The 26,959-nt window shown below is 47.1% G+C and overlaps 1 protein-coding gene across 2 annotated transcripts; it reads left to right on the top strand.

The window, feature by feature from the left end:
* The first annotated feature begins 247 nt into the window (after positions 1 to 247).
* Il17ra (interleukin 17 receptor A) lies at positions 248 to 23,792 on the top strand. 2 transcript variants are annotated; one of them, XM_046459831.2, is made up of 13 exons: positions 248 to 505; positions 10,299 to 10,323; positions 11,051 to 11,197; positions 11,972 to 12,084; positions 13,769 to 13,895; positions 16,140 to 16,187; positions 16,297 to 16,460; positions 17,313 to 17,396; positions 17,914 to 17,998; positions 18,736 to 18,747; positions 18,939 to 19,040; positions 21,184 to 21,225; positions 22,008 to 23,792. In XM_046459831.2, the coding sequence occupies exons 1-13, from the start codon at positions 368 to 370 to the stop codon at positions 23,507 to 23,509; spliced, it is 2,589 nt and encodes an 862-aa protein (XP_046315787.1). In that variant the 5' UTR covers positions 248 to 367; the 3' UTR covers positions 23,510 to 23,792. The 2 variants fall into 2 exon arrangements, with proteins under 2 accessions (XP_046315787.1, XP_046315788.1); XM_046459832.2 differs by lacking the exon at positions 18,736 to 18,747.
* The last annotated feature ends 3,167 nt before the right edge of the window (positions 23,793 to 26,959 follow it).

The raw sequence follows: 26,959 nt of genomic DNA, 5'->3' as shown, positions 1-26,959 counted from the left end.
GAGGATTAAAATCTAATTTGACGGCTTGATGATGAGGACAGAGACTGAGTTTGGGAGTGAATGAAGGCAGGAGAACAAGTGACCGCTCGCCCTGCGGAATTGAGGCTGCAGGTGAGGCGGCGGAGCAGAGCCGGGGCAGGAGAGTTCGGAGGCCAAGCGACTGGGACTCTGTGGAAAGTTGGACAAGAGAGGGACCGCCCCCACCCAAGCCCCGCCCCTTCAGCGAGGCCCGCCCCTCCCAAGCGCGGGTTGAAAGCCGGAAGCTGGCTAAGTACCGCGTACTGCTTCACCGTAACTAAAAGATTCAGGGCGTTTCCGTGTGCGCCCCCAGTCCTGGGCCGCGAGACCTCGCCACCGTGACGCGGCCATGGGGGCTCTGCCCCGCTGGCCGCCCGTGGTTCTTGGACTCCCCATGGGGCTGCTTCTCCTGTATGTGAGCGCTCTGGCCCCGGTTCGCGCCTCCTTGCGGCTGTTGGACCACCCGGCACCGGTCTGTTCGCAGCAGGTGAGACCCCGAAGCGCGCTAGAGACGCGGACACGGCGAGAATACTGCGGGGGCGAGGGCAAGCAGAGGCTGGCGGCCCGGAACTACCGCCAGGGGTAGGACGTGAAATCTGCGTTGGGGGGTCTCATTAGGATACAGGGCGTGGACAAAAAGATCGCGGCGCTCTCGGAGTGGTGGGAGTTGCGGTATGGACGCGGGGGAAGTGGGAGTTGGATGGAAAAAGGTTGCCCGGTGCGTGTTGCACAACCCAACTCGCCGTCGTGAGCTGGAGGAGGGAGCGAAGACTCCGCCCGGGCCAAAGTTTGGGGAAGGAGACCCAGGCGCGCGGCCGGGTCTGGGAGGCTGGCAGGACTGGTTGGAAACCGGCTGCGGTAAAGGGAACGTGTCAGGGGCCAAGATGAGTCTGGACTGGACTCTATGCGGTGCGCTCTACACATATCCTCATTCTCTACCGGGTAGCACAGCGTGACCCCGGGAGGCTGGAGGTGGCTCTTGAAAATTTCCCCTTTAGTTGGTGCACTAAAGCCTCCAAGGAGCCGGGAGTAGAGGACGAGGACTGACCTCAACTCCGCTTCTAGGGGACTTGGCAAGTAGAGCATCCCTGGTGAGCAGGGATGGCTTACAGGACTACAGGAGCACCAAGCAGAGAAACGCGGCAAGACCATCTGCGGAGGAGCAGAGCCTTGAGTTTGTTTTTTGTTTTTTTTTGTTGTTGTTGTTGTTGTTGTTGTTGTTTTTTTTTTTTTTTTTTTTTTGAGATGAGGCCTCGCTGTGTTGCCCAGGCTGGCTTTGAACTCCTGGACTCAAGCAGTCCTCTTGCCTCAGTCTCCCACGTGACTGGAACCTCAGGGGCGCGCCATGCAGATGATTCTTAAGACACTGTTCTTCCCACTACTACCTCTGCCACCAACACTCAGATCTGGGAACAGGGTGGGCACGCTGTGGGATGTAGGCAGATTTGTGATTGTCAAGGAGGATCCCCACACACATATCCCCATCTACCTGTCAGGTAGTTGCCTTGCAATGCAACTTTGACCTTTAAGAAAAAAATGAAACAGCAAAACAGATGCCCCCCCCCTCCTCAAAATACACTTCCTTTCTCCCTTCCATGCTCTTTCCTCCCTGTTCTGGTTTCTCAGCTACTGCCCCCCCCCCAAACCATCCCCCACGTGCCCCTTACTGCACCACCATTGACCCCAGGGAATAATATTCAGTGTCTGAGTCAGAGGATGTGAAACAAAGGGATATTTCTCTTTAATATTGTAGAAGATTTACCAAAAGAGGGTGGAGAATGCCTGTTTTACAGAAAAAAAAAAAAAGTTTTAAATGTAACCAATGTTGGGAAATGTCCTTTTGATTTCTACTGTTGGCCAAAACAGTAGACTCAAAAGTTCATCGGGTCCTTCCTGCAGATTGTGTCCCAACATGGAGGATTTGGTGTTCCTTTGTAGATGGCCATTTGTCAGGTACCTGCCAAATACAAAGTACTATGCTAGGAACTGAACCTGTAAAGAAACAATCCTGGGCCTGATGCAGTGGCACACGCCTGTAATCCCAGCTGTGTGGAAGTCTGAGGCAGGAGTTCAAATCCAGCCTCAGCAATGGCAAGGCACTGAGCAACTCAGAGAGATGCTGTTCTAAATAAAATACAAAAATAGGGTTGGGGATGTGGCTCAGTGTGGAGTGCCCCTGAGTCCGATCCCCAGCACCCACTCCCAAAAGAAAGAAACACTCCTGTGTCCAGGGCTTAAAATCATCTAGGAGGAATGTTGCTGTCTTAGAAGGCAACCTATAGCAAGCACATTTTGCACAACTGTAAGCATACCAAAGACCAGAGAAAGGAAAAATTACTTCCAGCTGGGCTAGTCCTTTTGAAAAGACATTTTGGCATCTCTGAGAGCTGGTGGGAACCTCCAAGAGGTTGGTTGGAGCATTCCAGGTGATAAAAGGGCCAGAGCCAAGGTCCTTAGGTAAATAGTGTGGCTGGAGTGGAGGGTCTGTGGAGCAGGAAAGTGTGAAAGGAAGTTCGAAGGGAGATAGGGATGTGATATGGGCTGGGCTAAAAGGGTTTTTTATTTATTTTATGTGGTGCTGAGGATTGGACTCAGGGCCTCCCACATGCAAAGCGAGCGCTCTACTGCTGAGACACAACCCCAGCCCCCACCAGCCTTTTTAAAGATAAGCTCTCACTGAGTTGCTTAGGGCCTCACTAAATTGCTGAGTCTATCTTTGAACTCACAATCCTCCTGCCTCACCCTCCCAAGCCCCTGGGATTACAGACATGCCCACCGGCCTGGCACTAAAAGGGTTTTAGTCGTTGTTTTGTTTTGCATTAGTGATCAAACCCAAGGCCTTGCCTGATTCCAGAGAAGACTGGAGAGAAATGCTCATGGCCAGATTTGTCCATTTTCTTCCTTCCTCTTCCTCTCTACTTGCTCCTGGCTCACAGACAACTCATCTCCCTAGACAGCTTCCCTGTCTGTTGACTAGTCATTTTAGAAGAAGCCTCAGGTTGGCACAGTGGTACACATCCAGCTACTCTAGAGGCAGAGGCAGGAGGGTTGAGACCAACCTGGCAAAGTTCTGAAAAAGTCTTAGAATTTTAAAAAAGGGCTGGGAGAGTAACTCAGCTGTAGAATGCTTAAAGCCTTGGGTTTCATTCCCTGTACTAAGCAAAAGGAAAAACAAAAAACCACACCCTTCAAATTCTGACCCTCCCCCGAAGTTTTAGTGTATACAGCATGATATAGTGATGGGAGAGAAAGCCACAAACCTGAATTTACATCCCAACATCACTTAGAGTTTCTGTAACCTTGGGCAATTTAGGCTGGATCTGTGTTCCCTCATTTCCACAATGTAAGGAGTGGGTGACCACCTCAAAGTGAGCCACATCATTTTCCAGAATATGAATGCCCAACAAAACCCCGGTTGGACTTAGTCCTAGATGACTCCATCCTAAAATGGGAAGGAGGCTTCTGCATGCCTTTTCTTCTCCTAGCTCAAATGCAAGCACAGGATGTGGAGACTTGACAAATATGCATTGAGTGAAAGAACAAAAGAATGAGCCCAAGGAAGGAGTTATTAGCTTTGCTTGAAAAGCAGCCATAAACTGAGACCAGCCCCAGCACTGGTTCTGTCTGCCTGGATTTAGCACCTCAAAACCCTGATGACTGATTTCCCCACAGAAACCAGTCCTAGAGACACCATAAGTAATTGCATTTCCCTCTTTGGCTGGCTATCCCCCTGCCTGGGCTTTCTTGCAGGTTTCCCAAGACTGTCAGACTGAGGAAAGCCCATAAGCAAAGACAGTGACAACTTGGAGTTGGTCAGTAAGAACGTTAAACTCAGTTTCATAGACAGGATATACATTTCGTTAACAAGTTCTTTTTTCCTGAACACTTGTGGTTTTCACTTGTGGTGATAGAATGACTGTTTGGTTTAACCCTTTTATCCTCTGGTTGCCAAAAGCCACTTTCAGTTCTACTGCTCTTCCAGACAGTAAAAAGTTGTGTTCTGTGGACACGCTTGCATAGTGTAGACACTGGAGCAGGCAGGACTGGGGACACTGTGTGTGGTAAAACCAGCAATTAGCAAGTCCTGATTACCATGCCTGACTTCTCACCCTGGCTGCTTGCTGCTTTTGCCAGACTAATCTCCCATCAGGAGACAGTGACATCAGTTAGCATCCAGCAAACAGAAGCCTGCATCTTAGAGTAAAAAGACCTGGGCCGGATCCAATCAAGCTTCCCCTATCACCGGTGCCAGTCACCCCAGTGTTAGGAGCCAGTGTCCTCATAAAAGGAGTGATCCTTGCCTCATAGGTTATAGGAGAGCTTTCACATGCCATATCACTCACAGATGAAAGCACCAGGCTGGGCACACTGTGGCACTGCACCAATGTTCACCTGGAGCTTGGTACCAGGAACTGTGTTGGCACATATGCTTTCTTCCAGTACTCATGACAACCTTTGAGATTGGCAGTGCTAACCTGCTTTAGAGAGGCCAGTTACTCTTTTCCAGGCCAACCATCAAGTGCTTGTGGAGCTGAGCAGGACCCTGTGTACAACTTCAAAGCCCACTTTTCTGTATCAGGCACCCAGTAATGTTCATTGAATGCCCAGAGTTAGTGCAATCTTTCATTTCTTCTTTTTAGTCTTCCCACTGTGGCTAGGTCTTCTCGTTTTTCTTCTTCCTTTTTTTTTTTTTTAATATGCTATGGATTGAACTCAGGGCCTATAGAGCACACTAGGCAAGTGCTCTACCACTGAGCTATAACCCTAACCCCAAGATAAGTTTGAAGTAAAGAAATTTGGCCAGGCACAGTGGCACATGCCTGTAATACCAACAACTCAGGAAGCTGAGGCAGGAGGATCTCAAGTTCAAATCCAGTCTCAGCAATTTAGCAAGGCCGTGTCTCAAAATAAAAAATAAAATGGGCTGGGGATATAGCTCAGTGGTTAAGTGCCCCTAGGTTCAAGCTCTGATACAAAAAGAAAAATTAAGGGTAAGGAATTTGTTAGAACAAGATCTTAGTATCCAAAAATAATCCTTAGTACTAATTTTATGTTATTAAAAATGTTATATTAATATAAATTCTGTGTTGAAATTCTAAGGGAAAATATTCACTATTTCTTTCCCTAAATTAATGTTTTTATCTCCCCCCCCCCGCCCCCCCGCATTGAAACCAGGGCACTTTACCACTGAGGTGCATCCCCAACCCTTTTTGTTATCTTATTCTTTTTGTTTTATTTTGAGACAGGGTCTCACTAAGTTGCTCACACTGGCCTCTAACTTCAATCCTGTCTCATCCTCCCAAGTCACAGGTGTGTACTACTGGGCCCAGCTGTTTACCTCATTTTTCAATCTTTTTTCTTTTTTAACAACATTTTTTAAAATTTATTTCTAGTTGTAGTTGGACATAATACCTTTATTCTGTTTATTTTTATTTTTTTGTGTGATGCTGAGGATCGAACCCAGGGCCTCGCACATATGCTAGGCAAGTGCTCTACTGCTGAGCCACAACCCCAGCCCCAACAACTTTTCTTTTAATGAATTAATTTCAGACAAGGTGTTGCTAAGTTGTCCAGGCTGACCTTGAACTTGTGATCCTCCTGCTCACCCTTCCCAGTGCCTGTGATTACAGTCATGTGCCACCATGTTGGATTCATTTTTCAACCTTTTTATCTGTTTAAAGCAACATCATAGAAAAACTTCTTTTAAAACTGGTACTAGGATGTTTCAAACAAAAACTGCAAATCCCTGCCTCACGTCTAACCAGCTCCCCAAGGGCAATTGCTTAAAATTCCTTACTTATTTCTTCTAACGTTTGTCTTCATATTCCTAAATGTACTATGTTATTCATTCTTAATTTGTCAATTGTAGATATTATCTATTTTCGTAGATGAAAATTACATTACCCTCTTCCCTCCACTTCTCTTTGCCATTTTATATTATATCACAGTTTAGTTAAATTGGTGTTTATTAAACAAGTAAGCAATCTTCTCTGCAGAACAGGTTTGTGTCCTTTTGATTATATTTCTTTTTTGATACAGTTTATTTCCACCTATTCCTCTGAGATGATCATTGCTTTAATTTTTCACTTGTATAATTTTCCATGTAACTAGTCTTGGTTTTTTCTATCAGATTTTTCTCATTGTATTTTCCTTCCAGTCATCAAATATTCCATCAATTCCATTTTCCCTTCCCCCAGAGAACTCTCCCAGAGCCCTCTGTCCACCAGCCCCGACCTGAACTGATTCCTCTGTGAACCTATAACATAGCTCTGATACCAGACATCCATCATGGTCAAATCTGCCAACTCCTGGATCCTGTGTCTTCCTGCTTGAGGTTATTCACACATCTCCTGGAGCATATGCTCCTGCAATTTTCTAAGTTTATGAGGGACAGATATAAATATATAATAAACTATGTACATATTTTTTTTTTAGTCTTTCCTGAAAATATCTTTATTCTACTCTCACCTCTTTTAGATAGTTTGGCTGGATATAAGTAGTCTAAGACTTATTTTCCTCCAGCATATTGAAGACATAGCTTTATTGCCTTCAAGCAAACAGTATAGATACTAACAAAGCCAATGCCATTTTGTTTCCTGCTCTTTCTAAGATATTTCACCTGTTTTTTTTCTTTCTGGAAACTCTTAAAATCTCCTTTTTATTATGGTATTTTAGTGTTTTGTGGTATTTGGGCCTTGGTCTGTATCTTTTTTCTTCATTTGCTATATAGGTCATTGAGTGGAGCTTTTTAATTTGGCAACATGAATTCTTCAGCTCTAGAATGTCTTCTTCTTTCTTTTTTCTTAATGATTTCTTCCCATTTATTTATTTTTTAGTTGTTGATGGACCTTTATTTGATTAATGTATTTATATGCAGTGCTGAGAATCGAACATAGTGCCTCACACATACTAGGCAAGCACCCTACCACTGAGCCACAACCCCAGCACCCCCACACACTTTTATTTATTCACTTTTTCATAATCTAGCTAATTGCATCTTATGTTCCCTGAGTTAATTCTCTAATGTTCGTGTTTCTTCTAGTTTTGTTTGTATTTGTTCTAGTTTCAGAGAAATTACCTTGATTTTTACAGCCCAACCCTTTGGTCTTTATTCTTTCTATTTTTTAGTTGTTGATAGACTTTTACTTCATTTATTTGTTTTCATTTGGGGTGCTGAGAATTGAACCCAGTGCCTCACACATGCTAGGCAAGCACTCAACCACTGAGCCACAATCACAGCCCTGGTTTTTATTGTTGAAGTTCGTTTTTAGTCTCTGCTTACTTTCTCACAATATCCTGTCCTTGTCTTATGAATGAAATGTCACCTCTTCTCTCTTTGGAGCTATAATGGTTTTATTTGTTTTAATTTTATTCTGTTTGAAGCATTGTCTTATTTCCTCCAGGAGCATTATTTAAAATTTTGTTTTGATTTATTTTTATACAGGAAACCCATCTCAATTATTGGATACTCCTTGGCTGTCTGAGAATATTTTAAGGAGGATATTAGCTCAGTGGTAGAAGAGAGCTCCTGGATTCAAGTCCCAGTACCACCAAAAAAAAAAAAAAAAAAAAATCCCATTATAATTTTCATATGGTTTGAGAAGAAGTTAGAATATGTACATAGTTCATGCACTGTGACCTTTAAAGGAATTTTGTAGCTGCATTTTGCCTATATGCAAGTTTTTCGGTTTTGATTAAATCTTTTCCACCTCAAATTTCTCTTTCTCTTTATCCCTTTTACCCTCAATAACCAGTGTGTTAACAGCTGATATAGATTTTTCCATGTTTTTCTATGTTCATATAATCATGCTCAACCATATGTAAATATATTAGGAGGCTTTTTCATCATTTATTTCTATAGAAAATGGGATTAAAGTACAAAAAGTTCTTTGCGACATAGTTTCCTCACTCAACAACACAGCTATCTCTCTCGGTTATAGATATCTGTGTAACTAATTCTCCTTAATATTTGCACAATATTCCCTAGGAGATTGCAATCTATTCAAACAGTTCCATTTCAATAGATATTTAGATTTAAACTAGATCTTTCTTTATTCAGCCATTCTTCATTAATGAACATTCTGTACCACAGGAAAAAAAAGGAAAAGTTACCCTTTTTTAAAAAACTAGTGTAAGCTTAATTCTCAAACTTGATAAATCTTATACAGAAGAAGAAAGCTATGGGCCAGTTTCACTTATGAATATAGTTAGAGGCAATTCTAAATAATGTATTAGCAAATTTAATATAGCAGAATAACAGAATAATATACCATAATCTGGTATAATTTATTCTAGGAGTACAAAGTTTGATCCATTATAGCAAATCATCAGTATAATCCATTATATCAGTAATTTGAAGGAGAAAATGTATGAAGCTATGTTCATAAATGCTGGAGAGTATTTGGTAAGCTTTTGGGATGCTAGCTGAGGATGAAGCTCAGTTGGTAGCATGCTTGCCTCGCATGCACAAGGCCCTGGGTTCCATCCCCACACCAAAGGGGGTAAAAGATTCAGGGATGCTCTTAAGAAAAGCTACAGGCATAATAGTAATAGAAGGGAAATACTGGGGCTGAGATTGTGGCTCAGTGGTAGAGTGCTCATCTAGCACATATGAGGCCTTGGGTTCGATCCTCAGCACCACATAAAAATAAATAAACAAAATTTAAAAAAAGAAGGGAAATACTTATACATAGCAATAACTATCGAAAAGCAAGACCAAACAGTAGCTCAGTATGGTGACATACCAAGCTATTTTCATCATTCTCAGGACTAGAGGAGGATACCCACCAGCACCATTGTCAGTCAGCTGTTTTCAGACCTTCCCACTTCCTCTTGGTAATCATGGGCATCATTTTGCCATGGTTTTTAAGAAGCTGCCAGTGGATAAAATGGAATTAATTCCAAATGGAGTATCCATCTGCCTTTTCTAGAGGAGCTCCCCATATGAAGATGATTGAACCAGTTTCTTATCCTCCAAGCCTCCATCCTAGGAGTTTCAAGTGGGAGGACAAAGGACAGGGTCCTGGGAGTTAATCTTACCATTCAGAAAAAAGCAGGCATTTGTCAGAGGGAGAGCAGAGGAAGCATGCTGGCCTCTGCTGAATTTGAGGAGCACCTCAAAGGCTGTGATGCAAGTCCAGGACCAGCAGCTGGGAATTAATACTAGAAGCTGCACAGAGTGCAGGGTCTAGACCCCAAGAGCATGTGTACTGGTGTCCTAAAGAAGAGCACAACAGAGTCAATCTGGAATGTGTCCAGACTGATCCCTATGTCTACTTCATGTATGAGCCCCAGGGGCTCATCTGCTCCCTCCCAGGCCTCAGCCCTGCTCTCTGCTCCTTCTTAAGAGAAGCAAGTGCCAACCCAAATAACAAGGAATAATACACCATAATCTGGTATAATTTATTCTAGGAGTACAAAGTTTGATCCATTATAGCAAATCTTGCACACATACCAAACTACTTTGTTGGTTTTAAATGTGTGCTTTTGATCTGCTTCAGCCCAGAATGAGTTTGGTCCATGTGAGCAGCTAGGAGAACTCAAAGTACCTGAGCCTCAGTTCCAGGGTCTTCCCTTCTGCACTGCCAAAACTGAACACGTAGAAGTCACCCCTCAGAAGAATGGTTTTATATTCTGAGCTCTCCTTCAGGCCCTAAGTTGGATCCCAAGCCCCCGACATTTCTAGAAAGTATATAGGGACTTAGGTGGATTTCCCATAACTGATCTGCTTCAGGACTCATGATTTGGCTCTCATCCCTCCCACCTTTTAACCTTTGGTTATCCAGACCAAAGGTTGGAAGCCTCAAGAGATTTGGAAACCTTTTCACGAGGGTGCCCCAAGACAAACCTCTCAGTGTCTTTTTTTTTTTTTTTTTTTTAATATTTACTCTTAAGCTTTAGGTGGATACAATATCTTTATTTTACATTTGTGTGGTGCTGAGGATTGAACCTGGTGCCTTGTGCATGCTAGGCGAGCGCTCTACCACTGAACCATAACCCCAGCCCCTCTCAGTGTCTTTTAAAGTTGTAAAGTTCCCAGCTTCTAACAGTTACTTATAAAATCTCCACTTCCATTTTGCCATCTATCATGCCCCTTCCCCTTGGTTGGTCAGGATGAAAGAAGGGTGGGGAAAGACCTCCCAGAGAGATCCCCAAATGTGGAAAGGGAGAGCTGTGTAAGTTTTATCCCCACAAATGAGCTTGGGAAGGTGTCTGGAGTCCAGCAGTGCATGGGTTAAGTTCTTTCTCAGCTATAATTACTACCTTCTTTCTTTCCACAGGAGCTAGACTGCAGAGTCAAGAACAGTAAGTCCTCTTTTTTTTTATTCTTGTTGCTTTGTTAATACTGTGATTGGCTTGTGCTGATTTCTGGCAGCATATCTGCAGCCCCTCTACAAGTTCAGGCTGTAGTAATCCCAAACGTGTCCCAGGTGTGGGCACCTGTGCTTCGTATGGAGAACATTTACATGTAGAAGTCGGGTAGTGTCATTTAGATTTTGAAAGTATTCTCTCAAGTGCTGCCCTAGTGTACCTTTAAGACAATTTGATCTGCCACGGCTCTTACTGTAAAGTGAGACATCTGTGGTGTTGGTTGTTTTGTTTTTTGGTGCTGGGCATGGAACCCAGGGCCTCACATAAGCTGGTCAAGCCCTCTACCACTGAGCCACATCCCCAGCTGCTTGGCTTGGTTTCATTCAAGGGTGAGGCACATACTTCTTGTGTCTGTGCTGATTAGGGACCCCGACATGTAAAAATCAGCTCTTACCACTGCCCATGATCCATTTCCAACCCCTGCTTCTACTCAAAACTCATCTCCCTAAATTGCCCTTTAGACTCAGAGCTTTGTGGTTACCCCAGACCAGCCTTAGAAAAGAGCAATCGGACAGTGGGGCTGAGGACCCCAGGAGGGTCACAACTGGAGGGTTGCAAGCTGGAAGGTTGTAGGCCCCAAACCTTTCAGGAACTAGCTCTCTGGGCCTCTTGGGGATAGGAAAGGTGCCATCTCTGATTGTTGCTTCTCCCTGGCTACCAGGTACTTGCCTGGATGACAGCTGGATCCACCCTCGGAACCTGACTCCCTCCTCCCCAAAACACATTGAGATCCAGCTGCGTCTTGCCAGAACCCAGCACGGAGACCTGGTCCCTGTGGTGCACATTGAATGGACACTACAGACAGATGGTGAGTGGGCATGTCAGCCAGGCCCTGGGATTCCACCACCTCCAAGTGAATCCACAGCTAGACATCGCCTCCCATTCAGACTCAGAATTAGGCTCTGGTCCTGTGCTCAGACTTGAAGGCTGCAATTCAGTGCTGGAAGGATCCATCAATCGTTCTGCCAATACCTTTTCAGTGTTTTAGAGGCGAGCCCACAGCAAAATCCTGTCATCACACTATCCTTCATGGAAGACCTAAAATTTTTATTACCCTGGGCAAGTTGTTAATTTTATGAAAAATTCCAGATGTTTACTGGAAAAATAGTAGCACATTTGCCAGCACTTTTTCCCTTAACTTAGGGGCCAACACTTATTAAAACATCCCCTAAACCTAATCAGAGTTAGAGTCTGATTACAGATTTGGGAAGACTGGGGGCTAAATAGAGCCAACCCTGGTGAACAGGTCTGGGGTTGGTTCCCTCTGAGTCCCCAGCCCACAGGCTCGCTGCTCCTTCTCTGAAAGAATGGCGGAAATGGCTGCTGTGAGACGCAAGTTTGCACAGCCTCTGCTGCTGGTCTGGTGTAAAGTGCCACTTGTCCTCACCTAGCTGGGTGGCAGCTGTCTGAAAGGCGGTAGGCTGAGGCAGAGAATGAGCTGAAAGGAACAGGAAGTGGGGGGTTAGGCGAGATGGGCAGGTTTTCCTTTAGGAGTGAGCAAGCCTAGCAGATAGGGAAGTGGCACACCCAGTGGTTTATGCAGCTGCATCTGTTTGTCTCCTCTCCTCCCTCTGACCTTTAGCCAGCATCCTGTTCCTTGAGGGTGTAGAGCTGTCTGTCCTGCAGCTGAACACCAATGAACGTTTGTGTGTTGAGCTTGAGTTTCTGTCCCAACTGAACCATCACCGCAAGCGGGTAAGAAGACAGCTCCTGATCGGATTGTGTTCTTCTGATGACACCAGTGTGACTTGTCCCCATATTGGACCCTAACTTAGAGTAATAAGAAGGTGCTGGAGGGTCTGAGGAATTCAAGATGGCTGCTCCCAGAGAATGTAGTGTCTGCTGTGAGCCATAGGTGGTGGGGGGGGGGGGCACAGCCTAATATTCCCACCCTTGCTTTTTCCTCACATTTTACCTACCTATTCATTCTCCTCCTCTGTTCCCTATCCCCCACCCCAGTATGCTGGGAATTAAACTCAGGCCTCCTGCAAAATGCTCTGCCACTGAACTACCCCAGGCCCTTTGCTATTCATTCTTAAGGAAATTGAATTGGAAGACCACTTCCACAGCTCTACCTCCTGGGTCTGTAACTTGAATTGATCCAGGGCCTGCCTCCAAGAGGAATAACTCCCCAGGCCAAAGACCTGCTATGGGTGGGGTGTGGGTGTGAGTCTTCACAGTTGGGTCTGGTTTTGCTTTTCACAGCTCTAGGATAAAATGTTGGTCTTGTGTAGTTAGTTGAAAGCAGCGACTCCCAAAGCTGTTCCCTGGACCACCAGCAACCCTTGGGAACTTGTTAGAAATGCGTGTTCTCTGGCCCCATCCCAGACCTCCTGGAAAAAAATCTCTGAGGGTGGGGCCCAGCAGTTGGTGTTTCAGGACCCTCTGTATGACCTGATATAGGTGCTAGTTTGAAAAACTACTGGTTTAAATTTGCAGATGATTGCTTTAAAACAAATTAGATCTGCCAAAGACATAAGCACCGAAGGCAGAGCCCCCCTCAATGTTAAGTGAGGACCCCAAACTTGGCTGCTATGTGGAGGGCGAGGACCTGGTGCCTTGATCTACTTAGAAGCAAAGGACCCCCCAGCCCCCTCCACCAGGTCATTAGAATGGGGTTTACTCTGGAGGCTGAGGTGGAGCATCACCTAGGCCGAGAGTGTGAGGGCAACCTGGGCAATTCAGCAAGGCCCTATCTCTCAAAATTTTTTTAAAAAAGGAGTTGGATTCTATATCTGTACTATCTGGAAGGTAGCTCAGTACAAATGTATCTCACTGCAGACCCAGGGTGAGAGGGATCTCTAGCTGTCCCTCTGCTCTTATGTGCTTCAGAACATTCTCCACAGAGACCCCCCACTATGCCTTGTAAGAGGAAGAGTCAGTGAACAGTATATAGCTGCCTCTTGTGTTCCAGGTCCAATAGCCTCAAGCCCTCCAGCTCAGGTCACTTACGCCCATTGTTTGGGAATTCCAGAGAGCTGATGGGAGGGGGAGGGCTGCTTCCACTGTCCACCAGATGTTCTGCAGGGGCTTTTGTTTTGTTTTGTTTGGGTGCCAGGGGTGGAACCCAGGGCCTTGTGCTTGCTGAGCTCTGAGCTCCTGCTCTACCACTGAGCCACACCCCAGCCTCTGCCCTCCTCCTCTGCATTTGACAATGCTCTCTACTGATGAGGCCAGCCGAGGTTTCTTAAAACAGGCAGGAAAGACCAGAGAAAAACAGAGGAAGATACTGTGACTCCAATTTCAGATTCTGCTGTGGTAGTTGTTTTATTCCTACTTCTGACTGGTTTGGGGAGAAGGTAGGGATGGGATCCTGTGGGCCCAGATGGACGACAGGTGTGTGTGACCCACCCAACCTCCCCTCCTCCCTTCTCTTCAGTGGCGTTTCGCCTTCAGCCACTTTGTGGTAGAACCCGGCCAGGAGTACGAGGTGACTGTTCACCACCTGCCCAAGCCCATCCCTGACGGGGACCCAAACCACCTGTCCAAGAAGCTCCTTGTGCCAGGTAAGAGCCTCCTCCTAAGCCATTTCCTCCATCATTCAACTCTGGGATGAGAAGCTGGCAGCAGGGGCAGACAGCAGCCTCCCTGCTGAGTTCAACCACGGCTTATCGCCAGCATGTGGTACCCACAGAAAGAATAGGCGCCCGGGTCTGGGAGCTCCTCAGCATGAGGCTCAGCCTCCACCCCTTGAAGGCAGCCCCTTCTTAATTGGCCAACACTGGATATGGGCCCAGGATCCCAGGAGTGTGATGGGAATAAGAGCCCTTACCTCTATCCAGAGAACTAGCTCGAGCCCAGAAAATGTCAGGAAGATAAGTCACGCTGGGAAGAGCGGTGGATCCTGCTCTCAGCCTAGTTCCAGTCACATTCTTCATTCCCGCCCCCCCCCAACACACACCCTGTCTGCATTTGTCCCACCCATCTCCATTATCCCACTTTCTTCTCTCCCCTCACTGACCCATCCTGCCTGGGATCACTGCCAAGTCTATCTTCTAAAGCATACTGGACACCTTCTATCTATGTCACCTTCTATACCTCTGTCCTCCCCTGAATCTCAGCCATTTCCTACATTTCTTGTTCAAAGCCAGGTACATCTAGAACCTCAGCCCACTGAGGACAAGGTCTGAGTCTTCCACACTTCTGTACTGTTCAGAACCTAATAAATCTTGTTTATGTAGCTGGTTAGGAAATGCTTGTTGGTTTTTGATGCTGAGGATCTCAGCCAGGGCCTTGCATGCTAGGCAAGCACACCCCACAGCACTCTACCCCAAGCCCAGGAAATACTTAAGGATGGTGATGACCTTCTTCTTATACACACACACACACCAATGAATCAGTAAGATTCATTGTTCTCTGATGTGTTATTACATTTTCTAGGTTTGCTTTTAGTGGGCTCTTCTACTGCAGTGTCATCTCCAGAGGGCAGGACTTTGTTTTACTCACTATGGTGTGTTTAGTGCCCAATGCCCAGGACAGTCCAAGTCTCAATAGGTCTTTGTTGAATGAGTAAATCTCCCCACCCCCTCTCCTGTTCCTAAAGTAGACTGACTCATCCTGTCCCTCTAAGGTAGTTCAAACTTGCCACCTGTCTTTTTAAACCAAAGTAAAAGATTATAATCAAGGAGATTGGGGAAGACGGATGCTTTAGTCAGCTTTTTTGCCACTCTGACTAAAAGACCTGACAAAAACAATTTAGAGGAGGAAAAGTTTATTTGGGGGCTCACAGTTTAAGAGATTCCATCCATAGATGGCTGACTGCATTCCTCAGGGCCCAAGGAAAGGCAGGACATCATGGCAAAGAGTACGACAAAGGAAAGTAGCTAGACACATGGTACCCAGGAAGCAGAGAGAGGTCTCCTCATGACAAAATATAAACCACAAAGGTATACCCCCAGTGCCCCACTCCTAGCCACACCCTGATTTTGGTTCCCATCCAGTTAATCCTTATGGGGGAGGAGGGGATTGATTCACTGATTGGGTTAAGGCTCTCATAGCACAATAATTTCACCTCTTAATCTTCTTGTATTGTCTCACACATGACTTTTAGGGGACACCTCATATCTAAACCATAATAAGGGACCAAGAATATCATTATTGGGGACTGGGGTTGTGGCTCAGAGATAGAGCACTCGCCTAGCATGCGTGAGGCACTGGGTTCAGCACCACATAAAAATAAAACAAAGGTATTGTGTCTACCTACAACTAAAAAATAAATGTTTAAAAAAAAGAATATCACTGTTGGGCAGTGATCCTCAGTGTGGTCTGTGGACCCAGCAGCATCAACAGATTGTCTGGGAACTTGTTAGAAATGCAGATTCTCAGCACCCACACAGATCTGCTGAATGAGGAACTAGTGATGATGATGTCCACAAAAGTTTGAGAAACTGCTGTGGGGACCAAAGTACTTCTCAGCCTATAAAAAGGCAGAGGCATCTGTGGGCCAGGAAGCTCCGGGTGGGGAGAGAAAGAACTAGAAGGAGCAAGACTGTGGCTACCCAAAGTGAGCTCAGGAGGCATATACTAGAATCAGGAAGGTTCTCTGAGAGAGAAGGGCTGAGATGGACAGGTCACTGCCAATACACTGGATCTTTGGCCAGTGGCAGCAGTCCAGTCCTGGAGCTTGCTATAAAGGGACCGTCTTTGAACAGTCTTCCCAAGGAACATGATTTTGGCTGCTGTTGCCCAGAGTCTGGAAGAGCAGACTTCCTGAAGCAGAGGCTTAATTGTTTCTCTTTCTGGGTTGGCAGATTGTGAGGACTTCAGGATGAAGATAACCACGCCATGTGTGAGCTCAGGTAACTGGCTGGCCTGGGAGAACTGTACCCAGTGCAGACACATGCACGTGCACACACATGGGGGTGCACACCCCTTCTCACTCCCAGCCCACATCTGCGCCCCTGACAGGCAGCCTGTGGGACCCCAACATCACCGTGGAAACCCTAGAGGCCCACCAGCTGCGGGTGAGCTTCACACTGTGGAACGAATCCTCCCATTACCAGATCCTGCTCAACAGTTTTCCACATATGGAGGACCACAGCTGCTTCGAGCACATACAGCAGATACCTGCGGTAATGGTCACCCCTCTGACATAGCTCCAGAGCCCAACACTGCCAAGTCAGGAGTGGCCTGGGCGCCCAGCGAGCTGTAGAGTTGGTCTTTCTTTCCATCTTTTAGCTGATGAAATAGAGTCAATTCTGCCCTGCCCACCACCCCCTGTCCTTTTTGTTCTTCCTTCCCCCATTCTTCCCTTATTCTCTATTTTGCTGTTTTTATTCTACTTGATTCCAAAAAGGATTTATATGTGTGTGTGTGTGTGTGTGTGCGCGCGTGCGCGCGCACTGGGGATTAAACCCAGAGGCATTTCACCACTGAGCCACATCCCCAGCCCTTTTTAATTTTGAGACAGGGTCTTGCTAAGTTGCTTAGGTCCTTGCTAAGTTGTTGAGGCTGGCCCTGAACTTGAAGTCCTTCTGCTTCCTGTGTTGCTGGGACTACCTCAGTGGCTGGGTGTGAGCCACTGAGCCTGACTCCAAAAAAGATTGAAGATTAAAAAAGAAGAAGAAATGTGGGAATTAAGACAAAGGGGGCCTACAGATAAGAAATAAGATGAAGCCAGGTTAGTGCAGAAAAGATGTGCTGTGTGGTCTGTCCCCCTCTGGGTGTGAACACAGATCTGTCCTACAGTCCCCAGCAGCCACGCAGGGGGGAAATACCAGTTACTACTGTGTTTATCAGTTGACAGCAAACCACTCACCCTGCAGAATGGTCAATTTTTCTGGAATAGAAATCTGAAAAGCGTTTCCCCCTCTGGCCTTCCTGAGAAGTGCATTTGGTCCATGAGGGTGATGTCCCCAAGCTTCTTGGGGATGTGATGCAGCAAGTTCGTATCCAACTGGCCTTTTCCGTCCTCCTCTCTGCAGCCCAAACAAGAGGAATTCCACCAGCGAGCCAACCTCACTCTCCCGATACACAACTCTAACTGGTGCTGTCGCCACCGAGTACAGGTGGGTGGGCGTGATGCACACAGGTGTGGGAGAGTGTGCACAGGTGGGCCTTCCTGCTAGGGGGCGAGGTAAGCAAGGGCAGCTGTGGGCCTGCGCTGTATCGGGCCCCAGCACCGTTCTGTCTGTAATGCCCTGGCAGGGAAGGCACCAGCCTACCTTTCAGCTGCCCTGTTCTCCCAACCCCACCTGGGCAGGGGACCTTTGACCCATTGCACAGATAGGAGATCTGGTTCAGCAGCCCCTGGAAAGATCTTTGGGTTTCTTGATAGAGTGTTTTAACGTTGCCTAGGCCGGACTCAAAGTCCTGGGCTCAGATGATCCTCCTGCGTCAGACTCCTGAGTAGCTGGGGCTACACACAAGCGCCAACACGCCCAGCTCAACAGCCACATGGAGATCTGGCCTAGCCACCCAGGGTCCATTACTTGCAAATGGCCCGTGCTGTTGAGAAAGCATGGGGATGGGTGTATGTTGCCACCTCTCAGAGGCCCTCTTCCAGTTCTTCCTCTTCTCTCCCAGGTCCAGCCCTTCTTCAACAGCTGCCTTAATGACTGCCTTAGACACACCATGACCATCCCCTGCCCAGACGTTCCAGAGACTTCAGGTAGGAGGGACACCTCTGCCCTGGATTGTGTCTGTCTGGGGTGAGGTTGGGTGAAGGTCATCCCCTGGAGCTGAGTCCTGACCTGGTCCTAGGTGTGGCAGAGAGGTGGGGAGGGTGACTTAATTTGAGGACACTCTCCTGAGCTTCACTCCCCACAGCCCTTCATAAGCTGTGTGGCCTTGGGCAGAGTTTGTGGCTTCCTTGTCCTTAACTTCCTTGACTGGAAGATGGGGTTGTTACTAGCACACAGTTACAGTTAGGCACCAATAAAATGGAAGTGCTTTACTTCTTACAAATTGCAAGTCACAGTATGGTGAAGTTGAGACTCCCCACCCCAGGCTCACAGATGAGGAAACTGAGGCAGAGATGTTAAATAGCTTGTTCCAGATCACATGCTAAGGTGGTGGAGAGCCCCAGCTTCCTACCTGAGCCAGTTGCCTACTTCTCCTTCAGAAGCCATGGGTCCCCAACTCCCACAAAGCCATCGCCACATGCCAACAGCAGACATGGCACAGGCTGGAAGAGAACTGGCCTTCCGGGTGGGAGGTGAGGCACCTCTTCTTAGACCAACAACTGAGGGTGCTTCGTGTAGGTGGCTGCATTATTTTTGACCCATATCCAAAGTATTGGGTATAGGGTTAGGGTTAGACCCTCCGTGGACATGAATGATGGGTTTTTTAATTACTGCTAATAATTAAGAACACTCTTTTCTCTTTTTTCTTTTGTTCTAATTGCAGTCAAAATTGCAGGTAAGCTCAGATCCCTTCCCACATTCCCCAGGGGTCAGAGGGGTTCCTGACTGAGCCTTGTACCCAGCCAGGCAGTCAAGGCTGAACCTGAGGCTCAGTGTGTCCTGGTGCAGGCCAGAGAGGACAGAGCCAGGGACTGGGGAATGGCGCTGGGACCCTTGCTGTCACTCACGCTGTTCTGCTCACCACAGAGTATATACCCCTGTGGGTGTATGGCTTCATCACGGGCATCTCTATCCTGCTGGTGGGCTCCATCATCCTGTTGATTGTCTGCATGACGTGGAGGATAACAGGTAAGGAGCTCTGGGACAGGCAGAGGTCTTCCCACTGTTCCTCATTTTTCTCTGTCTTTCCTTCTCCTCCTTTCTTAACCAGTCTCACTGCTAGACCTTCCCTATAAGGCTGTGCTCAGACGGCGCCCTTCAGTTCAGCCCTGTAATCTCAACTAAGTATAGACATTGCCTCTCTTACATTAAACAGTGATCCCAGTTTCCAGAAATCTAGAACATGGCATCAGGCTGATGTGGGCTCATAGACCATTGACTCCCTGGGAAGATGTCTTAATTCTCTGAGCCTTAGATTTGTCTGTTGTAAAATGACAAAGATAATACTGACACCATAAGACTGTTATAAAGATTAAGTGAATAATACAAACGGTATCTCAAAAAAGTCTGGGGATGGAGCAAACCAGATGCCCTTTAGTAGATGAATGGGTAGGGAAATTTTGTATATGCACACAATGGAATATTACTCAGCTTTAAAAGAGAATAAAATCATGGCATTTGCAGATAAATGAATGGATATAGAGAATATAGTGCTAAGTGAAGTAAGCCATTCCCAAAAAACCAAAGGCCTAATGTTTTCTTTGATATGAAGATGCTGACTCATAATGGTGATGTGGGGGGAGCATGGAAGGAATGGAGGAACTTTAGATAGGGCAAAGGGGAGGGAGAGAAAGAGAGGGGAGCATGGGGGTAGGAAAGATGGTGGAATGACTTAGATAGCATTACCCTAAGTACATGTGTGAAGACACGAATGGTGTGAAAATACTTTTTGTACAACCAGTGACTTGAAAAATTGCGCTCTATATGTGTAATATGAAATGAATTGCATTCTGCCATCATGTATAACAAATTAGAATGAATAAATAATTTAATTTAAAAAAAAAAAAAGGTCTAGGGATAGACCTGAGTGGTTGAGTGCCCCTGGGTTCAATCAAGTGCTCCTGGGTTCAGTCAAGTGCTGGGGGTATTGCTCAGTGTCAGGGCACTTGCCGATCTCATATGAGGCCCTGGATTTAATTCCTAGCACTGTAGGGAAAAAAAAGAAAAGGTAAAATAATGATGTTAGCAGATATTTTTGTTTTGTTTCATTTCTGCCATTGTAGAGTGTGTGTGTGTGTGTGTGTGTGTGTGTGTGTGTGTGTGTGTGTGTTTTGCTAGGGACGGAACCCAGGGCCTTGTGCATGTTAGTCAAGTGCTGTATCACTGAGCAGCATCCCCAGCTGCCATAATACTTCTGACCATTTCCTGAAGTGCTGCAGGCTGCCAGGTAAAAGAAAGGAAAACCCCACTAGTTACACACTGTCAATAGATTGCCCTTTTAAATTAGAAAAGGACCAAAGAGTAAGGATTGAAATTAAGGTTCCAAATCTTTGGTGGTGGTACAACACTGCTTGTATAGTGTATGTGAAACCCTAAGTTCGCACAAAAAGGAAAGAAAGAATTAATTAATTAAAATAACTCTCTTACATGGTCATCCATGAACTCTCTTCACCCCAAATGTCACAGAAGAGTCTGTTCCATGCAGTTTTTTCATCACATGTCCAAGGGTTACAATTGCCTAAGTATGTTGGTTCCCCTTCCTCACCTCAAAAATACCAGGAGGAAATGTTGTAAGTGGCTGGGTGCAAGCTCTGGAAAGAAATGTCATAGGCTATCTGCCTCTTGCAAGGACACTTCTGGGGAAGAACTTTCCTGCCAGTAGAGTTTGTTCATGAAAGTTCCTCCCTGGTCCCTCACCATGGCTCAGATCCCCAATTTCCCTGCAGCTTAGCCTCTGTGACAGGCCCCGCTGGGTCAATACCACAAATATCCCAGGGACCCCGGCTGACTAAGTGTGTACAATGCACAGGGCCCCTCACACACATGATCGCATCTACCACCACTTCAGACTCATTTTACACAGGAAGAAACTGAGTTTCAGAGGTGTTAGTAACACTAGCAACCAACCAGGCCTTGTGGCTGGGCAGCTCCCCAACATGGTGTCTCTGCGAAAGCCCAGAAGCCTCTGATAACCATTATCTGGAGGATTGCTATCTTATCAGTTGTCCTTTGTGAGGGGTGGTGCAGTGCTCCTGTGAGATACCCTGTGAGCTGGTCCTGGTCCCTGTTTCCCTTCAGTAGAGTCACTCCAATGTACTTCTTTTTATTTCAGGGTCTCATCATGAAAAATATGGAGATGACACCAAATACACTGGTCAGTATTCTGGTCTCTGAGGGGCTGGTTTGTGTGTGTTATTGTTTTTAAAGGTTGATGGTGGGTTCTCAGGATGAATGAATGGGTCACCTCTTGTGGTCTGGCCCCTGAGCCCCTCCCTTCAGAAGACCTCACATTTAGTACCCACCCTCTGGCACCTCACACAGAGGACTCTCAGGGTGCCCCAAACACCAAGGCTTAGGACACCATGTTTTTGGTATTGGGGATTGAACCAGGAGTACTTTACCATTGAGCTACATCCCCGGCCATTTCTTTTATATTTTATTTTGACACACAGTCTCACTAAGTTGCTTAAGGCCTGAGGCTAGCCTCAAACTTGTGATCCTCCTGCTCAGCATCCCAAGTCAATGGGGTTACAAGCTTGCGCCATTGTGCCTGGCTGGGACACCATATTTTTAATCACCCAGACAAAGAAAGAAAAGTAAGTATACCATATCTTGTGAAGAAAGGTCTTTCCTTGAGCATGCACATAGCCAGTCTTTGCACCATTTTTTTTCCAATTAAAATGATTAAAGTATAGGCTAAAGGCCAGAAAGGAATGTGAGAGAAAGAAAGGCACCAAACTGATTTTTTTCAGGCAGCCCAAACAAGGCAAGACAACATTTTGCTTCTTCTAAAAGACCTGGGTTGTGTTTCTTAAGCTAGAAAGACAAACTCTGTGCTTGATCCAGGGCCTTTACAGGCTGACCAAGAGGGACACTACCCTGGGCCTGGGGCATGGGGATTAAGCATGTGGTCTTGCTTTCCTTGGTTTCCCTTAGGTGTCCTGCCCACTACTGACCTGACCCCCCCACCGCTAAAGCCCAAGAAGGTCTGGATTGTCTACTCAGCTGACCACCCTCTTTACGTGGATGTGGTTCTAAAGTTTGCCCAGTTCCTGATCACCACCTGTGGCACTGAAGTGGCTCTTGACCTCCTGGAAGAACAAGTCATCTCAGAGGTGGGGGTCATGACCTGGGTCGGCCGGCAGAAACAGGAAATGGTAGAGAACAATTTCAAAATCATTATCCTGTGCTCCCGAGGTACCCGGGCCAAGTGGCAGGCCATGCTGGGCTGGGAGGAAGCCACTGTCCAGCTGCGGTGTGACCGTTGGAAGCCCACTGGGGACCTTTTCACAGCGGCCATGAACATGATCCTGCCAGACTTCAAGAAGCCAGCCTGCTTTGGCACCTACATCATCTGCTACTTCACTGGCATCAGCAGTGAGAGCGATGTCCCTGACCTCTTCAACATCACCTCCAGGTACCCTCTTATGGACAAGCTAGAGGAGGTTTACTTCCGGATCCAGGATCTGGAGATGTTTGAACCTGGCCGGATGCACCGCCTCCAGGAGCTCACAGGGGAAAATTACCTGCAGAGCCCCAGTGGCTGGCAGCTCAAGGAGGCCGTGGATAAGTTCCGGGAGTGGCAGACCCAGTGCCCTGACTGGTTTGAACGTGAGAACCTTTGCTCCACTGATGACCAGAACCTCCCATCCCTGGACGAAGAAGTGTTTGAGGAGCCACTGCTGCCGCCAGGGAGCGGGATTGTCAGGCAGAAGCCCCTGGTGCGGGAACCTGCCTCCGAGGGCTGCCTGATGATAGATTTATGCATGGGTGAGGAAGGAAGGGGAATGTCAAGGGTGGTACCCCAATTGCAGCCCCCGGGGGAGGCCATCCAAACTGTGGTGCTCCCCAGAGAGCAGGTCCCTGCTGCTTGTGCAGTGGAGCTGGTTCCTCTTGCTGACAGCAGCGTGGCCAGCCGGCTGACCTTGGTAGAGGAGGGCGAGGCCTGCCCCCTGCTGGAGGATCGTGGCCTCCAGAGAAAGAACATCCTCTTCCTCCCCGTGGACCCTGAGGACTCGCCTCTCTGCAGCACTCCAGTGACTTCACCTGGCCACCTCCCCGATGGTGTGAGGGAGCAGCTGGAGGGCTTGATGCTCTCACTTCTGCAGCAGAGTCTGAATAGCCAGGCCCAGGGTGCATGGGAAGATGCTGCCCTGGTCCTCAAGGACCCCTCCATACCCTGTGAGGAGGAGCAGCGGCAGTCCGTGCAGTCGGACCAAGGCTACATCTCCAGGAGCTCCCCACAGCCCCCTGATGGGCTTGGGGAAATGGAGGAGGAGGAGGAGGAGGAAGAAAAGGACCTAGGGAAGTCAGCTGAGCAGCTGTCTCCTGAGCTTCTGCAGGACCTGAGGAGCCTCCAGCAGCAGCTTTTTTTCCAAGATCTCCAAAAGAACTCTGGCTGGGACAGTGTGGAGTCAGAGAAGTTGGCTACAGAATAGCAGGCCGCTTCCTAGGGCCTCCCTGGTCCAGACCCTCCATAGGGTATTCATGTGCATGTGGGTGTACGTGTGTGTGTGTGTGTGTGTGTGTGTGTGAAGCATCTGCCTTTAAAATGTAGGTGTCTTATCAAGCATGGTGGCATGTCCCTGTGGTCCTAACTACTTGGGAGGCTGAGATGGGAGGATCAGTTGAGCCTAGAAATTCAGGATCAACCTGTGTGACAACAAGATCCTGTCTCAAAAATAAATTAAGGAAAATAAAACGTACACATCCTGATTCTGATCCCAGTACCCCTCCTTAACTTTTCTTTATGTGACCATCTGTTCATCTTGTGTCCCCACAAGAAGTCACAACCCATTCCCAGGAACTCGTGGATGAGTCATTCATTGATTCATTCAGCATTTATTTGGCACCTACTGTGTGCCAGGCATTTGGGATACAAAAGTATATTACACATGCCGTGGCCTTGGCCACCAAGGAGCTTAACATCTAGTGAGAACCAAAAATTAGCAAGTGTGGAATGGGGATGAAGGAACAAGGTATAAAGACTGAAGAGAGGCCTGGCAGGGCCCTGGCCCAGGGAGAAGCTGGTTTGGGGGAATGTCACAGTCCCAGGGAAGGGAGCAGCCTGGGGGATGAGTGCTGGTGGGGGGGGGGTGGCAGGAGAGATGTGGATGGGGAGGAAGCCAGAGCTCGGGGTGGAGAGAACCTTGTAGGCCAGGCTGGGAGCTGGGACAGCAGCCCAGAGGCCTGCTGGGGACGCCTTTCATGAAAGGTGAGCTGGTGCCCTGCAGGGGAGGGGACTGTGTGCCAGACATGCCTGGAAGTCACCTCAGATCAGTTTTAAAAGCAGACAGGATAGAGCGTGTGATGTGAAACCTAACAGCATTCAGCAGGGAGAAGAGTCTGGAATCCTGAGCTCACTGACTGGCCACCTGTCAGTGGGAGGGCTGTGGCCCAGCATTCCTCAGGGCTGCCTGCCTGGACCCTGGGCTGAAGCCCTGAGCTCAGGAAGCACTGGGCAGGGGGGGCAGAGTGAGGTGCGGTGTGGGGCGGGGAGGGAAGGCAGTGGAGATCTAGGCAGGCCCTTTGGGGACAGGGAACGTGTGCTGCTGTGTACCTGAAGGTCTGAGGTTCAAGACAGCATTTGAGGAGAGATTCAGGCTCCAGTTTGAAGGCAGTTTTCCTCAAGCGCCTTCTTGGGGTAGACGGGAGCTGAAGAACACACAGGGATGCCTCCGACCCTGGCCTCGAGTGCTGTCCACTCTGGGCATCAGACCTTCATGTCTTCCCAGCTTCAGCACAGAGAGGACTCTGATAGGACAAGAAGCCAACATCACAAGGCATATGTGCCTGGGCCTGTGCGTGCATGAAAGAGATTCAATAAAAAGTTGTTAACTCTGCCAAGAATTCCCACTAGTTATTTTGAGTCACATGTTACCGTAGATCTATTCTTTCTTGCAGACAGATTTTGCCTAGCAGCAGCAGCAGCAGGGCCACCAAGGCAGTAAGTACCAGCGTGTGCCCCATACTCGGTCCAGCAGCAGCAGCAAAGGACCAGAAGAGGGAGAAAAGGAATCAACCCCTCCCAACCACCAGCCTCTGAGGCTCCCTCTCTCTTCTCTAGTAATCCTGACAGTGAGCATCTTGGATCAAGATGCCAACCAAGCTTCCTGTGACATTTCCTCAGCTCCCAGTAGATATGTATTAGAGGTCCAGAGTGCAGAATACCATGGCGATTCTGCTTTTGCTAAAGCAGGGCCTTGCCTGACAGCAAAGTGACCCCAAGCCACTGCATGGTTCCCTGAAGCAAACTCTACATCTTGATCACAAACCTTGAGTTCTAGCTGCTTTTTGAGGCCTTATCAATAAATGTCCTCAGAGCTGGGCATGGTGGCACACTCTGAAATCCCAGCAGTTTGGGAGGCTGAGGCAGGAGGATCAAGAGTTCAAACCCAGCCTCAGCAACTTAGTGACACCCTGTCCCTAAAGTATAAAAAAAAGGCTAGATATGTGGCTTAGTGGTTAAGGACCCCTGGGTTCAATCCCAGGTACCAAAATAAATAAAAATAACAAGAATGTCATTTTAAAAAAATAATAAAATCAATTTTTTTAAAAAGGGAAAAAAAAAGAATGTCCTCAGTTGCCGTTGTCTCTTAAGTCCCCTTTATTTCCATGGTTACTGATTTTTTCACCTAATATCTTTGTCAAGATATACTTGATTTTTTTAATTTATTATTTACTTGTAATTGGACACAATACCTTTATTTTATTTATTTTTATGTAGTGCTGAGGATCGAACCCAGGGCCTCACACATGTTAGGCAAGCACTCTACCGCTGAGCCACAACCCCAGCCCAAAATATACTTTATATACCATACAATTCATAGGTGACTGTACAACTTAGTGATGTTTAGTGTATTCAGGATTCAGCAACCATCATCACAATCAAGTTTAGAACATTTTCTTACCCCAAAAAGAAACCCAGCATCCCTAGTCATCACCACCTAACTTCTTCATCCCTAGGTGACCCCTAACGTACACTTCGTAGATTTGCTTTCTCTGGACATGTCATACAAATGGAATAAAAAAATCTTCCTTCCTTCCCCCTCCTCCTCCCTCTCTCCTTTTCTCACTGTTTCCCAGGCCTTGAATTCCAAGGCTCAGGCAGCCCTTGCTTCAGCCTACAGGGCACCTGAGTTCACAGGCATGCACCGTGTGCTGGCTTCATTTCTTTCTTTAATGTCATTCCCTTGTTTCTCCTCACATTCCCTCCCCCTTCCTCAGAGCCCTCAATCTCCTTTGAGTCTTTGCTAACCATAAGTGCTGGAAATTATGTAACCTGAGTGTGGCATGTGTTATTGGCTGGATGCCAGGTCATCAAGAGCATGTATAATTAAAGCTGTGCCTAATTTTTTGCCTAACAAAAACCCTCTCACCCAAAAGCCTCTCCAACAACAGACGCCTTTAAGCTCTGCTTTTCCCACCCTCCTCTAGATAGAAGGCAGCAGAAGACCTTGGGGGTGGGCAGAAAGCACCAGCCAACGTGACCAAAATTCAGTGGATCATCTACCCATGACTGGTGTCTAGTGGACACAGTCACGCTTCCATCATGTACACTTCTGACTCATACAGAGAAATGTTATGCTTTTTCCTGCCTACTATCTTGACCCTAGTCAAAAAAAAAAAAAAAAAAAACACCATAAGGGCTGGAGGTGTGGCTCAGTGTTAGAGTGCTTAGTATGCATGAGGCCCTGGGTTCCACCCCAAGCACCACAAAAAGAAAAGGAGGCACAATTAGATGATCATCTGAACATCAATTGATAACAGTAGTGCTTCAGTTCAAAAAGCAGTTTTTCTTTCCTTCTTAGGTAGATCCTCAAAGGTGTTTAGGTCGCAAAGAGTTTGTTCAAGCAGGGAATCCCTGAATGTGCATTTTTTTCCCCTTT

This window comes from Marmota monax, unplaced genomic scaffold (assembly GCF_021218885.2).
Source record: "Marmota monax isolate L192 unplaced genomic scaffold, Marmota_monax_Labrador192_F-V1.1 WCK01_AAM20220418_F8-fsc00163, whole genome shotgun sequence".
Lineage (NCBI taxonomy): Eukaryota > Metazoa > Chordata > Mammalia > Rodentia > Sciuridae > Marmota > Marmota monax.
The sequence above is the reverse complement of the archived record's forward strand: the minus strand, read 5'-3'. Positions and strand labels throughout refer to the sequence as shown.

What these genes read in the sequence shown, in the direction of transcription:
- Il17ra (XM_046459831.2), top strand. Translation starts at nt 368, where the DNA reads ATGGGGGCTCTGCCCCGCTGGCCGCCCGTGGTTCTTGGACTCCCCATG. An exon ending in CACGCCATGTGTGAGCTCAG is followed by an intron (nt 16,188 to 16,296) that starts GTAACTGGCTGG and finishes CGCCCCTGACAG; the next exon opens with GCAGCCTGTGGGACCCCAAC. An exon ending in GCTGTCGCCACCGAGTACAG is followed by an intron (nt 17,397 to 17,913) that starts GTGGGTGGGCGT and finishes CTTCTCTCCCAG; the next exon opens with GTCCAGCCCTTCTTCAACAG.